General features: G+C 37.9%; 1 protein-coding gene across 1 annotated transcript; it reads right to left on the bottom strand.

Moving 5' to 3' along the window:
- Nucleotides 1-872: 872 nt before the first annotated feature.
- On the bottom strand, nucleotides 873-19,243 carry coch (coagulation factor C homolog, cochlin (Limulus polyphemus)). The gene is made up of 14 exons (XM_084742757.1): nucleotides 19,157-19,243; nucleotides 14,147-14,188; nucleotides 13,295-13,339; nucleotides 9,929-10,085; nucleotides 8,397-8,530; nucleotides 7,806-7,877; nucleotides 5,877-5,933; nucleotides 4,800-4,947; nucleotides 3,605-3,708; nucleotides 2,324-2,550; nucleotides 2,087-2,201; nucleotides 1,771-1,914; nucleotides 1,529-1,685; nucleotides 873-1,116 (listed from the first exon to the last, which is right to left on the bottom strand). Exons 2-14 carry the CDS (start codon nucleotides 14,178-14,180, stop codon nucleotides 1,002-1,004), a joined length of 1,509 nt encoding a protein of 502 aa, XP_084598883.1. The 5' UTR covers nucleotides 14,181-14,188; nucleotides 19,157-19,243; the 3' UTR covers nucleotides 873-1,001.
- Between the last annotated feature and the right edge of the window lie 298 nt (nucleotides 19,244-19,541).

Genomic DNA, 19,541 nt, shown 5'->3' with positions numbered 1-19,541 from the left:
GCTGGCTAATATGACGTAAGAAGTATTTTTACAAGATGTTTACAACAGCAGTTTTCATATTTTTACTGTATGTAAAAATGTGAGTAATCTGAGTACTTTATATAAGCTGTAATAAATGTACAGAATCAAGGACACTGACAGAGGATTGTGTAGAAAAAAGTAAATGATGATGATAATGATGATGATGATGATGATGATTGGTTGTTTGGTGGTTTCCCAACATCTCCTTCTTTAAATAGGAAAAAAAAAGTTTTTTGGTATATATGTATGACTTTCTATGTTGTGTGTGTTTTATATACATGTGTTTCCATGTGTATGTATCACTATTAGTTGGTATATGTGTACAGTATATATACAGTGTGTGTGCGCGTGTGTCGTACTTCTACCTTGGTGAGGACCTGACTTTCTACCTGCTAAGTGGGGACACTTTGAAAACTGAGGACATCTTGTCTGTTTTTCACTTCTTAAAGTGGCTGTTTGATGGCTGTGAAGACTTGGTCTTAAATTAAGTTGCTAGGCAAAGTGTTATTAGTGAGGGACTTAATGAGGATAGAAGTACAAATGTGTTGTTCTATTATTGTAAGAACCTGTCTCTCTACCTTCAAAGTGAGGACACTTTGAAATCTGAGGACTTTCTGTCCAGTCCTCAGACTTTCAGGCTGTTTGAGGGTTCCAACTGTATTTAAAGTTTGCATTAAGCTCATCATCACCAGTATAGAAGTACAGACTCGTGGGTTCTCAGTTGTTCTCTGTGAAGTCTTTGCAGATGCCTCGGACCAGAGCAGGGACGAACTCAGCCAGGCCGGTGAACTCTCTGGTGAAGAAATAGTGGCTGTCCTTCGGCTCTGATGCCATTGCTTTGAGGTCATCGATTGGTGCCCAGGCCACGCCCACCGAGTACATGGTGATGCCTGGTGATTGGTGGATGTGAGGAACAAGAAATGTGAAAGAGATGCAGATTTTTTAGTAAGAACTGAGCTCAGTGTGCTTTTGTGTTTCCTTTATTTTAACACACACTCACCTTTGTTCTGTGCATCTGTCGCAGGGTTTTTGACATCATCGTATGATTGCCCATCTGTCACCACAATGAGGAAGTTGCGGCCTGGTCCGGTCCGCCTTGTGGAGAAAAAACAGGCACGATCAGTCCTGCTTTTAAAATCTTTATTTTATTTGATGGCCTTGGCCCTAAAATGATGGCTGAGATGATAAAATGACTTTTTGGGTAACTGGTCCTGTGATGTGCAGCCAAAATTGGACATTCCTGCATTTTAAGGGGATATTAAAATTATTCTAATTTCTTAATATCAACAAATCCTATGTGCTGAGTCAAACCAACAATGTGTTGTCGGAGGAATTTGTGTATTTGCAGGGGACTATTTTCAGGAGCAGACTGATCCATATTTGGTGGAGTGCTTACTGCAGCAGGACGGCATACTGAGAATCAATTATTTTTTAGTTTGGGTTCAGAAAAATGCAGAACATCACCAGCCTTGTCCTTGTCGAGTCAGACACTCAGGTGTGGTGTTACCTGAACAGGTTCTGGGTGGTGTAGGTGATGGCTGCTCCGGTGGCCGTTCCTCCACTCATGTATGGGATACTCCTCAGAGCGTTGATGGCAGCGTCTTTGGTGGGGTGGTCAAACAGGCCGAACTCCAGCCTCTGGTCATAGGTGAACTGCACCGCACCTGGACGTCCAACACACAGTCAGTCAGCCAATCAGATCATCAATTAATCAATTAATTAAACTCATGTTGATCCACTGAAGCTGACCGATACGAGCTCCCACGTCTGAGATGTCAAAACTTCTGGCGATTCCTGCCAGGAAGTCCAGGACCAGCTGGAAGTTTCCGTCTCCGACGCTGGACGAGCCGTCGATGAGGAAGCCGATGTTCACCGAGTTGTAGCAGGTTTTACCTTAAAAAAAACAAAAAACACACACGTTTAGTTTACACAACCACACTTTCTCAGCCTGGTACCTGACTGTTTACCACCATGATTCAAAACAGGTACTATGACAGCTCTTAGTCTTCTAACGTGGTGGTATGACTGTACTATGACTGTTCTTAGTGTTGTAGTTGTGTCTTACTGCAGAGCAGACCGTCCAGTGAGCAGAGTCTCTGACTGAGAGGTTTGACGTGTTTGGTGGTGCTGAACCAGCTGGAGATCACATAAGTGAAGTAACCGTTATCTTTACACACCGCCTGCAGGGGGAAGAGGAGACGCTCTGTTGTCATGGAAACACAGCTTCTCTCCAAAACACAGTAAAACGCTTCAGCAGTACAGGTTAATGTTAAAACATTTGATAAATGATTAATAATCGAACCTTCTTCATGAACTCCTTGTCTCGCACCATGTTGAGCTCCTCAGGCACTGGTTTGGCCACGGACACCAGGAAGACGTTGATGCCCGACTCTCTGGCCAACACGGACGCTTGCTCCAGGTCATCCGACGGCCAGCCGTCAATCAGCACCATCATCACCCGGGGGTGACCGCGCCTCCCTCCGTTCTCCTGGGTGAAGAAGGTCTCCGCTGTGTGCATGATGGCCTTACCTGCATAAAGATGACAACAAGGAAGCAGTTAAAGAGACATGTTAATGGAAATTTAATATCGTTTTAACTAACTGAGGAGTCATGAGCCGCCACAGTGAGCTGATAGATGAAGAGCTGCAGCTCCTCTCACTGAACCCTTGGTGCTTAAAAATGAACAAACTCAAAGATTCAAGTTCATCTAAAGAAGAAAATTAAATGATCTCAACCAAACTTTATTAGTTAGTAAAACTTCTTAACTTTGACTTAAAACTCAAAAATCTGCTGCCCTGAAGTTTTGAGTTTTCTCAACCTTTCCATTTTTACAGTGTTGATGGCGTCTGTTTTATTCTCCTGTAAGCAGAAGATCAGAGAGGACTGAATGAGCTGTTTCAGTCAGAAGAGAGAATTTGTGTAGCCGAGGAACAGAAAACATATTCAGCACTTAGCAACTTTACACAAATGTACTGTAAAAACAAAAATATTTCAAGGCAACTTACCTACAAATAGATTTTTGAGTTTTGAAAAAGTTTTACTAGCTAATAAGGTGAGATCATTTACTTTTTGAATTTGAAAAAACAAAAACAAAATTTGTATTTATAAAACTGTTGTGTAAACTCAATGGGCCTTGTTCACCAACAGTTCTTAAAAAGAAATTTCTTCTTAAAACTGACTTCCACAGTTTTCACAAATATTCTGACATTTACTGTTTTCTTCTGTTTGATTTGTTCTCAGGTACAAACAGAATCGACACTGTGATAAATAACTGATTATTTTGTTTTCTTCAATTCTACAGTTGTGTAATATTATAGGATTTAAATTACAAAAATATTTTTTAGAATTTCTAATATTTTTATTAATCATTTTCAATATTTTACAAAGAATTATCTTCTGTTAAAATAAAGAGCTTATTTTTAGATTACAATGAATGCCATTTCTTTAATTTTTAAATGTGTATTTATTTCTTTAGTCAACATCAACAGATTCTGCAGTTTGAGAGCCGTCATGAGTCTGACTCAGAGAGAGATAGAGAGAGAGAGAGAAAGAGAGAGAGAGAGAGTGTGTGTGTGTGTGTTACCTGTGTTGGTGTCTCCTCCCAGGAAGGTCAGTTCCTTGATGGCAAACATCAAGTCTTTGGGTTGAGTGTAGTTGCTGAGGAAGATCTCCGTCCTGGGAGAGTCACTACACACACACACACAGACACACACACACACACACACACACACACAATCACAACAAGTGTTATTGAAGTAAAAGTATATTATTTGTATAGTAAATATTACCAATAAAATAAAGTAAAGCAGTAAAAGTACTGAATGTGCTGTAAAATGTTCCCTGTCAGTGTTCTTTAATTAATATCACTAATGCGTTCATGTGTTTGTGTCTGCAGATGTTTAAAGTTGAGCTCATTTTATCTCCTTTATATTCTGTTGGTTAGTTTAATCTACAGCAAAGCATCATATTCTGTCCCATCTTGTTTTACAGTACGTTAATAAGACGTGACGAGCTGTACTCTGTATCTATTTAGATGAAATAATATCTTCTTTATTAGACAGCAGGCCTTAACAATAAGATTGTCCAATTGCCTCAGGGCAAGTAAAATGCCATGTTGGGCAAGTAAATCCATCAAGTCGTAAAAAAAAAAAAAGAGTTAAACCATTACACTATTCTGATAATTAGTGAAAGTAGTTTTCCTGCAAAAAATGTCTGTTTTCAACTTCTCAAGATGGAAAAGATGGAATAAGACAAAAACAATAAAACAAGACAAAAACGACACCGCGAGGCGAAAAAAGATGAGAAAAACATAACAGGGTGAAAACAATGTGACAAGATGGAAAAGACGTAACACGACACAAACAAGGTAACAAGACAGAAATGTAACAAAAAGTCAAAAACAGCGTAACAATGTGAAGAAAGATGAAGCAGGACTGAACAGACAGACAGACAGAGACTCGGTGGTGGAGAAAAACTGAGCTTCAGTTGTCTTTGGACAGAAACATTCAGTAGAAATGTCCTCCAGAGGACGATCTTTACTTTTATACCCTGAAGACATTTTAGAGCCTGAACTTTTTCACTTTTACTGCAGTAAACAAGTTGAATCAGTACTTCTACTTTTACTCGAGTATCTGTACTTCTACTGCACCTCTGCTTATTAGCGTACTGTAAAATAAATCGTGACCACATGGTCTATAAGTTCATCCTATATTTGTAACCTCGCTGTCAGTATCTGTCTCTGAGGTGCAGAGGAGTGGTGGTATGAAACTGAATGGAACCTGGCCTGGACGAGGCCTATATGTGGTCCTGTTTGTCCGACTCTCAACATGGCTGTCAGTTTGGCGATAAAGTTCTTCTGCAGGTTGAACCGCCGCCGCCCGATGTTGTTACTGCTGTCGATCACCAGGGCGATGTCCATCTGACAGTCTGCACACACACACACACACAGAGAAGACGTGATGATGAGGAGGAGTCACAGCAGAGGAGCAGGTTCTGTGTTACTCTGTGTGATAACAGAACAATCAGAGAGATGAACCTGATTTAAAATGGTCTTTTTATGCTTTTGTGTTTGTCTGCTGTTATTTTCTCACTGATGCGAATCCAGTAACTTGAAACGAGCAAAACTTGATTTTCTGTACTTCACTTGAGTATTTACTTACTTACTTACTTTTACTTCCTACATTTCAACACAAATATCTCTACTGTACATTTTCAAAACAAGCTCGTTACTTCAGTTTTAATGCAAAACAAAAACAACAAAAAAAGACATAACATGACTAAATGATGTAAAATACATAACAAGCCAAAGATTATGTAACAAGACATAACGATATGAAAACATCGTAACAAATGCAACAAGACAAAAAAATTATATAACAAGACAAAAAACCCCACAACAATATAGAACACAACACAAATTACATAAAAGATGTAACAAAAGGATCAAAGGATCCAAGAGGAAAAACAACAATTAATAACACAATGAACATGACATAAAAAGCGTAAGGAGAGAAAAATTATTAAACAAGATGAAAATAATGTATCAAGAGGAAAATGACATATGAGCTGAAAACAACGTAACAATACATAACAGAATGAAAATGGTGGAAATGATTTCATAAGATAAAACAAAGATAAAAGATGTAACAAGATGAAACAGACAGAGAGGGAGACACTGGCAGAGGACAGTCAGTAGAAATGTCCTTCAGAGGACGACTAGTTACTGTTATACTCTACACAACTATCTGTACTTGTACTGCAGTAAAAGTCCTTCTGTCACTTCTGCACACACACACACACACACACACACACACACACACACACACACACACACACACAGAGCAGACAAACAGTACCTTTATTTCCACCTGTCAGAGCTTTCTTCACTGATGGCTTCTTCACTGGTTTCTTTGCTGCAACACAAACACACACAGAGGTTAGTGATGTGGGAAACTGTGTGTTTGTGTGTGTGTGTGTGTGTGTGTGTGTGTGTGTGAAACATCATACTCCTGTTGTGTCTGGAAGCTTCAGGAGGAGAAAGTCTGTTTATTTAAATCTGCTGCTGCTGCTCTTTAGGAACCAGGTCATGACTTTTGGAAAGATGTTGGTTATGAATTTTTCAAACGTATTGTTTTGCTCTCGTGTCATTTAGATATTAGAGAGAAGTCAAACATTTTTACAGTTGATATCCAAAACTCTGCAACTCACAACAAACTATGTGTCTGGACAAACAGCCCTATAGGCAGGGGATAAATGATAAATATGTCTTTTTGTTTTTAGGGTGAAATGTCCCTTTAAGATATTAAGTTGTCACACTGACAAACATCACAAACAACATTTTCTCAGTTTGAAGAGTCACTTCTTTATTCCAGCTGCTTCCTGTTAGAGACACTTTGTTCAAGGAATTTTCATCAGATGCTTTATTCAAACTATAAAAAGAAAGGTCTCAGCAGAGCATGCTGGGAAATCTGCTAATAATATACTGATCATCTTTCTTTAGGGGGCGGCACGGTGATGCAGTGGTTAGCACTGCCACCTCACAGCAAGAAGGTCCTGAGTTCGATCCCCCAGCTCCCCGGCTGGAGCAGGGCCTTTCTGTGTGGAGTTTGCATGTTCTCCCCGTGTCTACATGGGTTCTCTCCGGGTTCTCCGGCTTCCTCCCACAGTCCAAAGACATGCATGTTAGGTTAATTGGTGACTCTAAATTGCCCGTAGGTATGAATGTGAGTGTGAGTGGTTGTCTGTCTATGTGTCAGTCCTGCGATGAACTGGCAACTTGTCCAGGGTGAACCCTGCCTCTCGCCCAATGTCAGCTGGGATAGACTCCAGCAGCCCCGCGACCCTTACGGACTAAGCGGTTACAGAAAATGAATGAATGAATGAATGAATCTTTCTTTAGAAACTTAATTTAATTACTTCACTTATTTAATTAATTTATTATTATTATTATTATTATTATTATTATTATTATTATTATTATTATCATTATTATTATACAGGAAAAGATCTGTTGCAGTTATGAGCCTGATTCAGTTTAAACTGGTTTACAGCAGGTTCCTGATCTGCAGCTCATAAAAGACTTTTTTGAATCTCTACCTTTTAGAGATGAATTGAAGCCACCTAGCTAACAATTTAACACTTCACAACAAACAGTCTCAGTACAGACCAGCCCAAAGTTCACGTCTTTCTCTCTCTTTTATACTTAGTGGGTCCTGACAGCTCTCAAATTTATTTATTTTAATTTGAATCTACATATTGATTAAACTCTAAATGATGCAATAAGATGTAACAATATGAAGACGACGCAACAAGCTAAAAAATATGTAATAAGACAAAACATATGTAAATGTCATGATTCTGTAAACAATAAACAAAATTATGTAACAAGATGTAATAAGACAAAAGTAAAAGATTAAACAAAATGAAAACTGTAACAAGATGAAACCATCCTAACTATTCATAATACAACAAAAAAGATGTAAAAGACGTAACAAGACAAAAACAATGCAACAATACATAGCACAACACAAATGATGTAAAAGGTTTAACGAGACAAAAGGCTTATTAAACCTTCAAACGTGGATTTACTGAAGTGAGATTTACTCATTTTAAACAAATGTTTGATCAATCTGATTAGAAATTAATCTTTGAAGGTGCCTTTCAGTTTCATAAACTTGAATACATAAAACTTGTACATTTACGTTAAGTTAATGAGAAAAGATGAGTTGATTCCACTACACTCCTGTGTGATTGTTTTTAACAGTGTAGTTTCAGATGACATTTACCTGGCTGTGCAGCTGCAGGCAGCTCCGTGGTGCTGGTGTCACTGGTCAACTCCAGGGGAATGTTAACTGGCTCTGGACACACACACATACACACACACACACATCAACAGGGAGACAGGGGTGTGTGATGCTGCTTCAGGTTGTTTAAAGCTGCAGTGACTGGTTTTATCTGCCCACTAGGGGGCAGAAGAGAGACAGACATTAACTGCCTGTTTTCATGCACTCATAACAATAAAGGTTCCACAAAGGTTCTTCCTGAGGGACTGAGGTTCTACCCAGACCCATCTGCTTCTGAAAAACATGTTCTAGGACAAAGGGTTCATCAAGGGTTCTTAAGTCAGGATTCCACTGAGAACCATTTTCATCCGAAGAGCCCTTTCAAGAGTTCTTCAAGGACTGTTGGAATCCTTCATTGTCAATCATCAAATAATCTCTTTTTTTTATTGATCGATTTATTGTTTTGTCTATAAAATGTAGGAATATTACAAAGAGTCGAAGGTGATGTGCAAAATCAAAAAACAACTTATTGAACTGTGCAGAAGAACAAACTAATCAATCACCAAACCAATCAATGAAAATGGCTCCACCTACTGGTGAGGCTGAAGGAGGCAGGCCAGTTGGTCAGGGCCTGTGATTGGACGCCGTGGGCGTACGAGCTCATGTAGTTGTGACGTCCGTGCAGCTTGTGAACCTTGACGGGGCCTCCGGACGAACCCAGAACCCCCCTGCAGAACCGAGACACACAGTCCTGTTAGAACATTATGATCAGCCTCTTGTGGCCAAAAGGAGTATTACAACAACAAACACATGGACAAACAAAAACAATCACCTGGAAGAACGTTTGTTTTTCTCCTGTTCTAAAGTCAGAAACACAGGAGAGAGAAAACAACCCAGAACAGACTTAGAAAATACATCTCCAGATTTTTTTCTCTTTTATAATTTTTTTCTTGTGAATTTACCACTGAAATATCTTTTTTTTTTGGTTGCATAAATTAGTGAGTTTATTCTCATAAATTCACCTCTTTAATATCAGTGAATATCCAAGTTTTTTTCTTGTAAATTTGTCACTTTATAATGACAGAACATATTCATATTCACATTTTGTTAATGAATTTAATCTCAACACATATGCATTTTTTTCCTCATAAATCTGTGACTATATAATCTCAGAGAATACTGACTTTGTTTTTTTCATAGTTTTAAGTTTTTTCTTGTAAATGTACCAATTTAATATCAGATAATATTCACAGTTTGTTTCTCATAAATTTGTAAGGTTGTCCTCATAAATTTTACAATATTGATGTTTCTTTCTTGGAAATTTGTAAGTTTTTTTTATTGTGAATTTTTCACTTAAATATCAGATAATATTCAAGTTTTTTTCTTGTAAATTTGTGAATTTATAATATCAGAGAATATCCAAGTTATTTCATATTTACAAGGTTATTTCTGAGTTTTTTTCTCAGAATAATAATCCTTTAAAGTTTAACGGTTCAGAATATAATTAAAGAATCAATGTTTGTTCATGAAGTGAATGAATGAAATCATGTTTATGTCAGTTTGTTTGATGACGGACTGAAACGTTGTTCTCACAGAGTGTCTCCACTGTGACCCTGCAGCTTTGCATAAAAACATCTCAGAACAGGAAGGATTGTTCAATCTGGTTTAAAAATGAGAGTCAGACTTCAGAGGAAAATTTCTGAAAGAAAAACAGAGGACAGGAAGATGAGATATGGAGGAGTGATGGATCCTGAGGGAGCACAGTTTGTCCTCTCGGGGCCCCACCGGCCCTCTGCAGAGGAAGGAGGAGGTCATTCAGGGTTGAGAGCTTAATCCTTCAGTCCTGCACATTCCTTCTTGGTGTTGGTGTTTTGTTGAGGTTCAGCAGACAGCAGGACTCACGCTGCTCATTATTATGTCACATCTGCAGCTGCCGATGGTAGCAGAGCAACGTCTGATCCACGTGTCTGTAAATCTACACCCGCAGCACCTCCACAGCATCTATCTAACCTGTCTGACTGCAGCCAATCAGCACGCAGGAGCAGTCAGCCCTCAAACACCGATAAAACAACTGATGGAGAAAATGTGACAAAAGGAAAAATGAAGACAGACAGCAGGTGTCCCACCTGTGGACAGCAGCTCCGCACACAGAAGAGACGGAGGCGTAGATCCCCGTCCCGAACACAGACACCCTCCATTGGGTGCAGTCTGGAGGACACAAAACCACCATCCCGTCCTCCACCAGGTCGGCTCCTCGGGTCACACAGGTCACCGGGTACGGCACTGATCCACAACAAAAACCATCAGTGTTAATGTTTGACAGGATTCATGAAGGAAAAAGTAAGAAAATAAAGGAACATCTGTCTGTGTTCATGTCCATCACAGCAGCACAAAACACAAAGCAAAGCTATAAAAGATAAATGATAGTAAATATACTGTATATTTATAGTAGGGTAGTTAACTGTAAGATCTTTCCTTAATTGATCGCTAGTAAAATTAATGATAAATAAATAAATTGCTCTAAATAAAAAACAAAATGTTCTAAATAAAAAACAAAATGATAGATAACTATGTTTAATTGGAGAGGACTGGACTTATTGTCCCGTTTATTGTTTCCTTATTAAAGGAGCATTTATTAATGTAAAAATAAATTATTAAAATAAAAGAAACGGAAAGACCAGAAAAAGTTGTTGCCATGGTAACATCGTCTTCAGCTGGTTTTAGTTCTGTTGATTTATTAGCGATAGTTAAAATGATACATAAAACATATAAAAAGGATAAAAATGACTGAAAAACTGGGACAAAGTCAAGTGGATTTATGAGTGGGAATAAAAAGGGTTTACTGTTACATAATACTGCACACGAGAGTCAGTAATTCATCGAAACACAGTCAGAATATCAGATCTGCTCCTTAAAAGGAGCTTCTCATCTGTTTCATCTATTAGAAAGAAAAGACGGGAGCTTCATTTAAAATTCAGACATTTTTATGATTCAGGCTCAATATAAACAGAAAAAAAAGTTCTGAGAATCAACAGCGAGTCGTGGAGGGAAGTTTAGAGTTACAGTCACCCGTCCAGAGAGACAGAAATAATTCATCAAAGAGAGGAGGAGGAGGAGGAGGAGGAGGAGGAGGAGAGGGAGACGATGCGAACAAGAGGATTTTCTATAGCAGGTCATAAAAGTCATATTTAAGTTCAGAGACAGATTCCTTCTGTATGTTTATGTCACATATTTCAACACCTAATGGATCAAATCATCAGAAACGTTCCTGATTAAATTAAATCAGAATCTGAGAACGGCAGGACTTACAATTATTATTGTAATGCCTCAAGCTCATCACATTTATCTTCTTATCACAAGATGATGAAGGTCGGTTTCTCAAGAAAACAAGTTAACATGAGAGAACAAAATAACAACTCTGAGATTTTTAGATAACGGCATTAAAAGAAAATACCTGAAAGTTGTTCTCAGCTTCTGTTGGTGTGTGCGTGTGTGTGTGTGTGTGTGTGTGTGTGTGTGTGTGTGTGTTTTCATGGAAAATGATTTGTGAAATTCTTTCTATAAAAGAACTTAACAACTGTTCTAAATGAATAAATTATTCTAAATAAACAACAAAATGTTCTAAATGTTCTAATTCAAACTTTGCAAATCTCCACTGGTTGCTTGTGGAGACACTGCAGTAGGTGCTTCACCACCTGTTGCATGCCGGGGATCTGTCTTATTTGTTTAAAGCACTTTGAGCTGCATTTTGTTTGTATGAAAGCTGCTACACAAATAAAGTTTTTTCTTATTCTTACTGTTGGAGTAACGAAGCGTTTGGTATTTTCCAGTGAATTTTAGGCCCTCGACCAGTAGTGAGTTGTCTTCTCTGCTCTGACTGCAGGTGTGAATGCACTACAGATGCACTGAGACCACAGTCTCTCAGCGGCGTGTCCTGGCCCACACTGATGGACCGCCTACTCAGCTGATGTCCCCAGAGACAGCTGTCTGATTTCCATTTGATTCACTGTGATGTAAATGACATGTTTGGGCTCTGAGCTGCCAAGACAAGCAGCAGATGTTTGTGAACGTTCTGTCTGTTTCACCTGATTTCATCATTCAACTAAAAACCACAACACCACCAGACTCCCTTCAGAAACTGTGGAATTTTGAGAACTACTGTGAAAAGAGAAACTTCTCATATATTATGCAACACTGTTTAAAACAAATTCTTAGTCGTTCATGTCTTCTTATAAAATCAGCATTAAATTCAACCATTAAGTTGTTTTTGTTCCTTGTAAAAACCATCATGTCAGTTTGTCACAGCATCTCTGTGGCTACTCCATGTCTGAGGTGCTTCTACTCAGTTGACACACTGTTTACATTGATTTCACCATTTACACTAAATTTATGAAAGAAGAAAAGATTTTATTGATGGTAAACAGGTCACTGTACTTCTTACAGAGAAAGTCACCAGACTTCCTTAAAAAATTTGACATTTTTATGAATTGTTGAGTGAGGAGAAACTGTCTGTGACAAATTCTTAGTGGTTTGTGTCTTCTTGTAAATTCGGCATCATATTCAACATGTTAAGTTGCTTCTTTCCTTGTAAAAAAACACACTGTCAGTTAATCAGTCAGATAAATTTCAGATCATTTTATGAATTGTTGAGAGAGAAGAAACTTTACAAACTGTAAATTTCTGTCTGTGACAAATTCTTAATTATGTGGTTCGTCTTTTAAGTTTGTCAAATCTTCTACATTAATCTCTTTCTTTTTTGGGTGTGTTGGGCTGCTGGTTAAAAACAACATTTTTTGGTCTTTGCAAACATAAATCATGTAGTTTTTTTGAATAGAGGGTGTGGAAGTGAGATCTGATCCACTCAAGGATTCATGCAGGATAGCAGGAGAGAACAGGCTCCTTCTCTTGTTTCGTTTCTCTCTTTTTTTATTTTGTCTTTGAGATCATTTTTATCTCTGCTTTGAAATGTGTCTCTACTACTGTACATGTCAAACCCCAAATTTAACCATAAAACCAACTCCTAATCCTCAAAAACAACTCAGAGACAGACGGACGGATGGACGGACGGACGGACAGACAGACAGACAGACAGAAAGACAGATGGACAGACAGACAGACAGACAGACAGACAGACAAGATGGTCAGACAGACAGACAGACAGACAGACAGACAGACAAGATGGTCAGACAGACAGACAGACAGATAGACAGACAGACAGACAGACAGACGGTCAGACAGACAGACAGACAGATGGTCAGACAGAAAGACAGACGGTCGGTCAGACAGACAGACAGATGGTCAGACAGACAGACAGACAGACGGTCAGACAGAAAGACAGACGGTCGGTCAGACAGACAGACAGATGGTCAGACAGACAGACAGACGGTCAGACAGAAAGATGGTCAGACAGACAGGCAGACAGACAGACAGACGGTCAGACAGACAGACAGACGGTCAGACAGACAGACAGACAGGTAACATTCAGGACTGACCACTGGATTCTGAGCCAAACGTTGAGGAGATGAGGAGAAAAAGGCCTGCAGGGAGAAAGAGAGAAATCACATTAACTGTTATCAAATACACAAATCTGTCTTCAGCAGTTTGCAGCCGAGTCTGACCTGAGATCAGATATAAGACAGATGAAGGAAGATAAGATAGGATTCCTAAAGTCAGTCAGGATTTGTTTCTGTAATAACAAATTAAGAAAAATGTGAGTTTTGACTCTTTCTCTCTGATTTTAAGACTTAAAACAGGACATTTCTGTCAAAGAGCCCCACAGAGCTGCGGGGAGACGGTTTATAATGTCCACTAATAATCCATGTTTTCCACGAGTCACAGTTTTCTGATCAAATGTGTCGATCTTCATAAAATCTCTTACTTTGATCAACATAAACAAGAAAAACAGCTGTTCAACACTGTGACCTCAAATTCAGACTGACAACAGAACAGGACAGAACAGGACAGAACAGGACAGAATGGAACAGAGTGGAACGGGGCGGTACAGAACAGGACAGGACAGAACGAGATGGGACAGGACGGAATGGAATGGAATGGAGCGGAACAGGACAGAACAGAACAGAACAGAATGGGATGGGACAGGACGGAGCAGAGCGGAACAGGACAGAAGAGGACAGGACAGAAGAGGACAGAACGGGACGGAATGGAACGGAGCGGAACGGGACGGTACAGAACAGGACAGGACAGAACGAGATGGGACAGGACGGAATGGAACGGAGCAGAACGGAACGGGACAGAACAGAACAGGACAGAATGGGACGGGACAGGACGGAGCAGAGCGGAACAGGACAGAAGAGGACAGGACAGAACAGAACAGAGCTGTGTACCTGTGAGAGGCAGCAGGACAGACAGTTGGGACATTTCTGCACCTGAAACAGATGAGCGACTTCAGATAACTGTGAAAAAAACAGTCATTAAATCTTTTACGTCATAAACAGTCAGTAAAGAAGTCAGTACATCTGTATCTGTATGTCTGTACACTTTACTTGTGTATTTATATCTCTGATAACTTTTTTACTTTAGTTTTCATTTCAAACATCAAGATTGATTTCAACCGAAATGGACGAAACAATAAGACACAGAAGAGACGACTGACTGGTGGATCCATCAGAGGACATCACACAGGACAGATGGGATGAAACAGAAAATTACATGTAAAGCTGTAACAAGACTTAAAACAATATAGCAAGATAAAAAAAAATGTTAAGAGGCAAAAGCCAATGAAAAAACAAAACAAAGGCAAGACAAAAAACAACATAAAAGATATGAGACAAAAAAGAAGAAAATAAAATAACATAACAAGATAAAAACCTAAAAAAAAAAAGACTTAACAAAACAAAAACACTGTAACAAGACAAAAAAAAACTACATAAAAGACAAAAAAACTAACAAGATTGAAAACAATGCAAAAAGACAAAAAAGATGGAGGATGGAAGTTAATGAAAAGGACTAAAAAGACAAGAAAAAATAAACAACGTAAAAATCATGAGACAAAAAAGATGCAATAAGATTAAAATAATGCAACAAGTAAAAAAAAAATAACGACGAAAAACAACATGACAAGACAAAAAGATGTGATAATATAAACAAGAAGCTACATAACAAGAGAAGGAAAAAGACGTAACAAGACAGATAACAACGCAAAAGACATCAGATCAAAAAGATGTAACAAAACTAAAAACAAGACAACAAGATGGAAAATGACAAGAAAGATTTAACAAGACAAAAAACAACCAAAAAACAAAAACAAAAACAAAACACACAATAAGACCACAAAAGAAATAACGACAAAAAAAATTTACATAAGACTTTTATACTCTGAGGATATTTCACAGCCTGTACTGTTTCATTTTACTGCAGTAAACGAGTTGAATCAGTACTTCTAATTTTTACACAAGTATCTGTACTTCTACTGCAGTAAAGACTGAGAGGACTTTTGTCTCCTCTGTCCATCTTTTAGAAAAGACGTTAACAGGTCACACTGTAAATGACTCGTCACTCCTTTATCCTCACGTGTGATTGGTCCGTTTCTTTTTGGGGCTTTAAAGATTAAAATATAAAAGCTTTACATTATATTTCTGCCACTTCTTTTAAATAAATATTTTCAGCACAAGCATGTAAGAAACTGTACGTTACTGTAACGTTAGTAACATAACATGAGTACACCAGTCAGTTTAACAGCCTGTTATATACATGATCCATGACAGTCAGTAAGGCAAGAAACCAGTAAAGTATTTGGTTAAATAGTCAGTAAAAAGTTTAAAAAGATCAAACATGAGCAGACTGTTAACATCTGTTTACAGCTGGTTGTTGTGACAATTAACTAATTCTTTGCAGGTTGGCATTTTTTAACTAGTTGCCGCCTGGATTGTTGACTGGTTTAGCCATTGACTGACTGGTTTATTGAGTTTGCTGTTTAATTAACTGGTTAGTCTTCTGTATGTCAGTCTTCTGTGTTATACTGATTAACTAATTCACTAGTTGACTGACTGGTTTACTGACTGAGCAGTAGTTAGTAGACTAATTTAAATGTTGTTTACTCATTGATTTTGTTTTTTCTGGTTTACCAACTGATTGCTGGTTTTCAACAGTCTGTAGCTGGAAACTTAACCAATGAATTAACCTATTCAGCTTTACAAGTTGGTTGACATTATTTACTGCCCGGTTTACCCATTGTTTGAGTAGTTTGCTGACTGGGTAACTGGTTACTGACTGGTTTCATACAGTTTAATCCACCTTTTGTTTATATTTACTGACAGTTTTATTCATTGAAAATCATGGAATAATCATGAACATAAACTGGTTTACTGACTGTTATAGTTAACAGTTGACCTGAAAACTCATTCTTAAGTAGCTTACTGACTGTTTACTGTTGAACAAATAAACAACAAATAAATTATTAGTTGCTGAAACTGTCAACTAATGGGTAAACCAGCCAGTAAACCCAATAGAAAGCATTTAAATAAGGTCAGTAAACCAGTTAGTACAGTGGCCAGGTCAACTGTTAGCTCAATAAACAGTGAGTAACCAGGTTATACACATGATTATACTGTGATTTTCAGTCAGTAAAACTATCAGTAAACATAAACCAGTCAGCATCTTTAAGACTGTCAAACAGTCAGTAAACAAATTCAGTCAACAAGGACAGAATTGGTTCAGTCAAATGTTGACCGCTTTATGGACTGGTAAACCAGTCAGTAAACCAGTTAAGAATTTACAAAGTGAGTTGTTAAACTATATGTAAACTGATATCAGTTGGTAAATTAGCCTAGCACAACAGCCACTAAGTAAGACACTGAAACAGTCAGTTAGTGGCCGAATTAACTGTTTGTTAGACAAAAACCAACTACTCAACCAGCCACTTAACTAGTTCATACACAAGACATTATTATTATGTAAAGAAAAGTCTGTAAACCAGTCACCCAGTAAGAAAACTATGCAAGACGTGGGTAAACCAGTTTATAAATCAGGCAGTTAGACTGGTTAAGTCAACAGTTAACTCAGTCAGTAAACTGGTTAACATTGTTAATCAAAAAAACAAGATGGAAAAGAGTCATCAATCATTAGTAATCCAGTTGCACAAACAGCCATTTAGAGAACCAACAGTTTAACCAAATAGTTAAGAAGCTAAACACATAATATACATAACTCACAAAACCAGGAAGTAAACCAGTTACCTAATCAGCCAGCAAATCTAATGGTAAAAATTTAAGTAAATCAGTCAACTTGTTAAGAAAGAGTAAAGTGGTCCAATCAACCATTAACTCAGTAGAACAGTCAGTAAACCAGTTCATATACATGATTATACTGAAACTTTCGATCAATAAAACCAGTAAACCAATCAGAAAACTACTCAAACCACAGGTAAACCAGTTGGTACACCAGGTAAAGGGAAACAACTAAACAAGAACAAGATCAACCAACTAGTTAAGAATGATTAGAGTAAAATGGTAACCCAATTAGTGTTTGGGATCATACCAGGACTCTATATGTAAAATAAAATGATAATAAATTGTAAGAAACCAGTCAGTAACCATTTACACAGCCGTCAAATCACTCAAACCATGGGTTAACTAGCTGGTACACCAGTCAGTTAAACAAGGTCAATCAATGAGTTAAGTCTAACTCCTGAAGCCAACAGTTAACTCAGTAAACTAAACATTAACTATTAACTGCTGAAACTGTCAACTAATTGGAAAATCAATCAGTAAAGCTGGCAGTAAACATTTATTCAACTAGTTAAGAATGAGTAGACTGGTCAGGTCAACTGTTCAGTAAAACAGTCAGCAAATATATACATGCTTATACCTTGATTTTCAGTCAGTAAAGATGTCAGCAAAAGAAAAAAGGTGTATTTAACATTGAAACCAGTCAGTAACCAGTTACCCAGTCAGCAAAATACCCAAACAACTGGTAAACCAGGTAGTAGACATTTTCAACCAGCCAGTAAAGCTGAATAGACTGAATAGATTAATTTGACAGTTAGGCTGTCAGCCACAGACTGCTGAGAGCCATCTATAAGTTGGTCAATCAGTCGGTAAACCAGTTAACAAACAAAATCAACGAGCAAACAACATATAAAACTAGTCTACCAACAATTAATCAGTCAGAAAACCAATCAACCAGTTAATGAATTAGTTAATCAAGATGATACAAAAGAGTGACATATAGAAGACTAACAGGTTAAGTCAACAGTAAACTAGTCAGTCAATGATTAAGCCACTCAGCAAACCAGGCAGTAACTAGTTAAATATTTGTCAACCTGCAAGGAATGAGTTTATGTCACAACCGAGAAAATCAACCAGCTGTGAACAATCAGTAAAACACTTAACAGACCGACAAAATCAATCAGTAAACACATCAACCAGTCGGTTAACCAATCACAATTTAAACAGTCAGTAAGTAAGTGAGAAGAAAATAAACAGTCAAACTGGTCAGACAGTCTCTGGTCAGTTAATTAACAATTCAGCCAGTAATCCAATCACAATTCAACCAGCTAGTTAGTAAACCATATGTAAGCAGTTAACTTATCACTGGTCAGTCAGTAAACCAATCAGCCAGTTAGTACATTAGTAAATACGCAGGATAGACAAGACTGGCTGGTTAACTCAACAGTTAACTCAGTATACCAATCAGTAAACCAGACAGTAACTAATTTAAAAGGTCAGTCAACTAACAAAAAATGAGTTAACCTGTAAAGTCAAACATTAACTCAATAAACCAGTCAGCAAACCAGGCAGTAACTAGTTTAAAAGCTCAGTCAACTAGCAAAAACTGAGTTAAATAGCAGTTAACTCATCAAACCAATCAGCAATCTAGGCAGTAAATGATTAAAAAGGTTAGTCAACTAGCAATGAATAAGTTGACTGTTTAACTCAACTGACTCAATAAACCAGTCAGTAACTCATTAAACTGGTCAGTCAACTAGTAAATAATGAGTTGACTGGTTATGTAAACACTTAATTCAGTAAACCAACCAGCCATAAAGTCAGTAAAAGTAAAAACTGAACAGTCAGCAAACTATTAACACATGAACAAAATCGATCAGTAAACAAATCAGCAGCTAGCAAACCAATCACGAATTGAATGGTTAGTAAATAAGTTATCCTGAGATAATAAATGTCATTAAACAGCCAGTCAGGAAACTAACTGGCAGTAAGAGTAAGAAACAGTTGGTAACAATATATAAACCAGGCATCCAGTTTCTAGTCAGTTAGTAAACAGTTCAGCCAGTTTGTGAACCAATTACAATTCAACCAGCCAGTCAGTAAACAACATTCAGTCAGTCAGTCAGTCAGCCAGTACGGATCTCTGTGCAAAGTAAGCAGTGAACTGACTGTTTCTCCAGCAGACGTCTCTCAGGAAAACTTTTCAGAGTTTATTCCCTGGAAACAGCAGGCGGTAAGCTGATGATGCTGAGCTGGTGTCGATCGCCCAGCAAGACACAGTCAGCCCTTTAAATAATCTCTCTCTCTCTCTCTCTCTCTCTCACACACACACACACACACACACACACACACACACACACCTTACAGTTGTGACATCAGAGGAGGAGGTGGGAGGGGCTTCAGTGACAGGTCAACCTGAGAGAGAAACAGAGAAGAAAGGAGAGAACAACAGAAGAAAAAAGTAAAATAATGAAAAACTTCACAGATTCACTCGAAGGAATGATTCAAACAATTAACTCGTTTTTATTTAGAATCTTTTTTCTTCTTTTTTCCC

Source organism: Lutjanus erythropterus, chromosome 18, assembly GCF_056507025.1.
Source record: "Lutjanus erythropterus isolate fLutEry1 chromosome 18, fLutEry1.hap2, whole genome shotgun sequence".
Classification (NCBI taxonomy): Eukaryota; Metazoa; Chordata; class Actinopteri; order Lutjaniformes; family Lutjanidae; genus Lutjanus; species Lutjanus erythropterus.
This window is presented reverse-complemented; position numbering and strand designations above follow the sequence as displayed.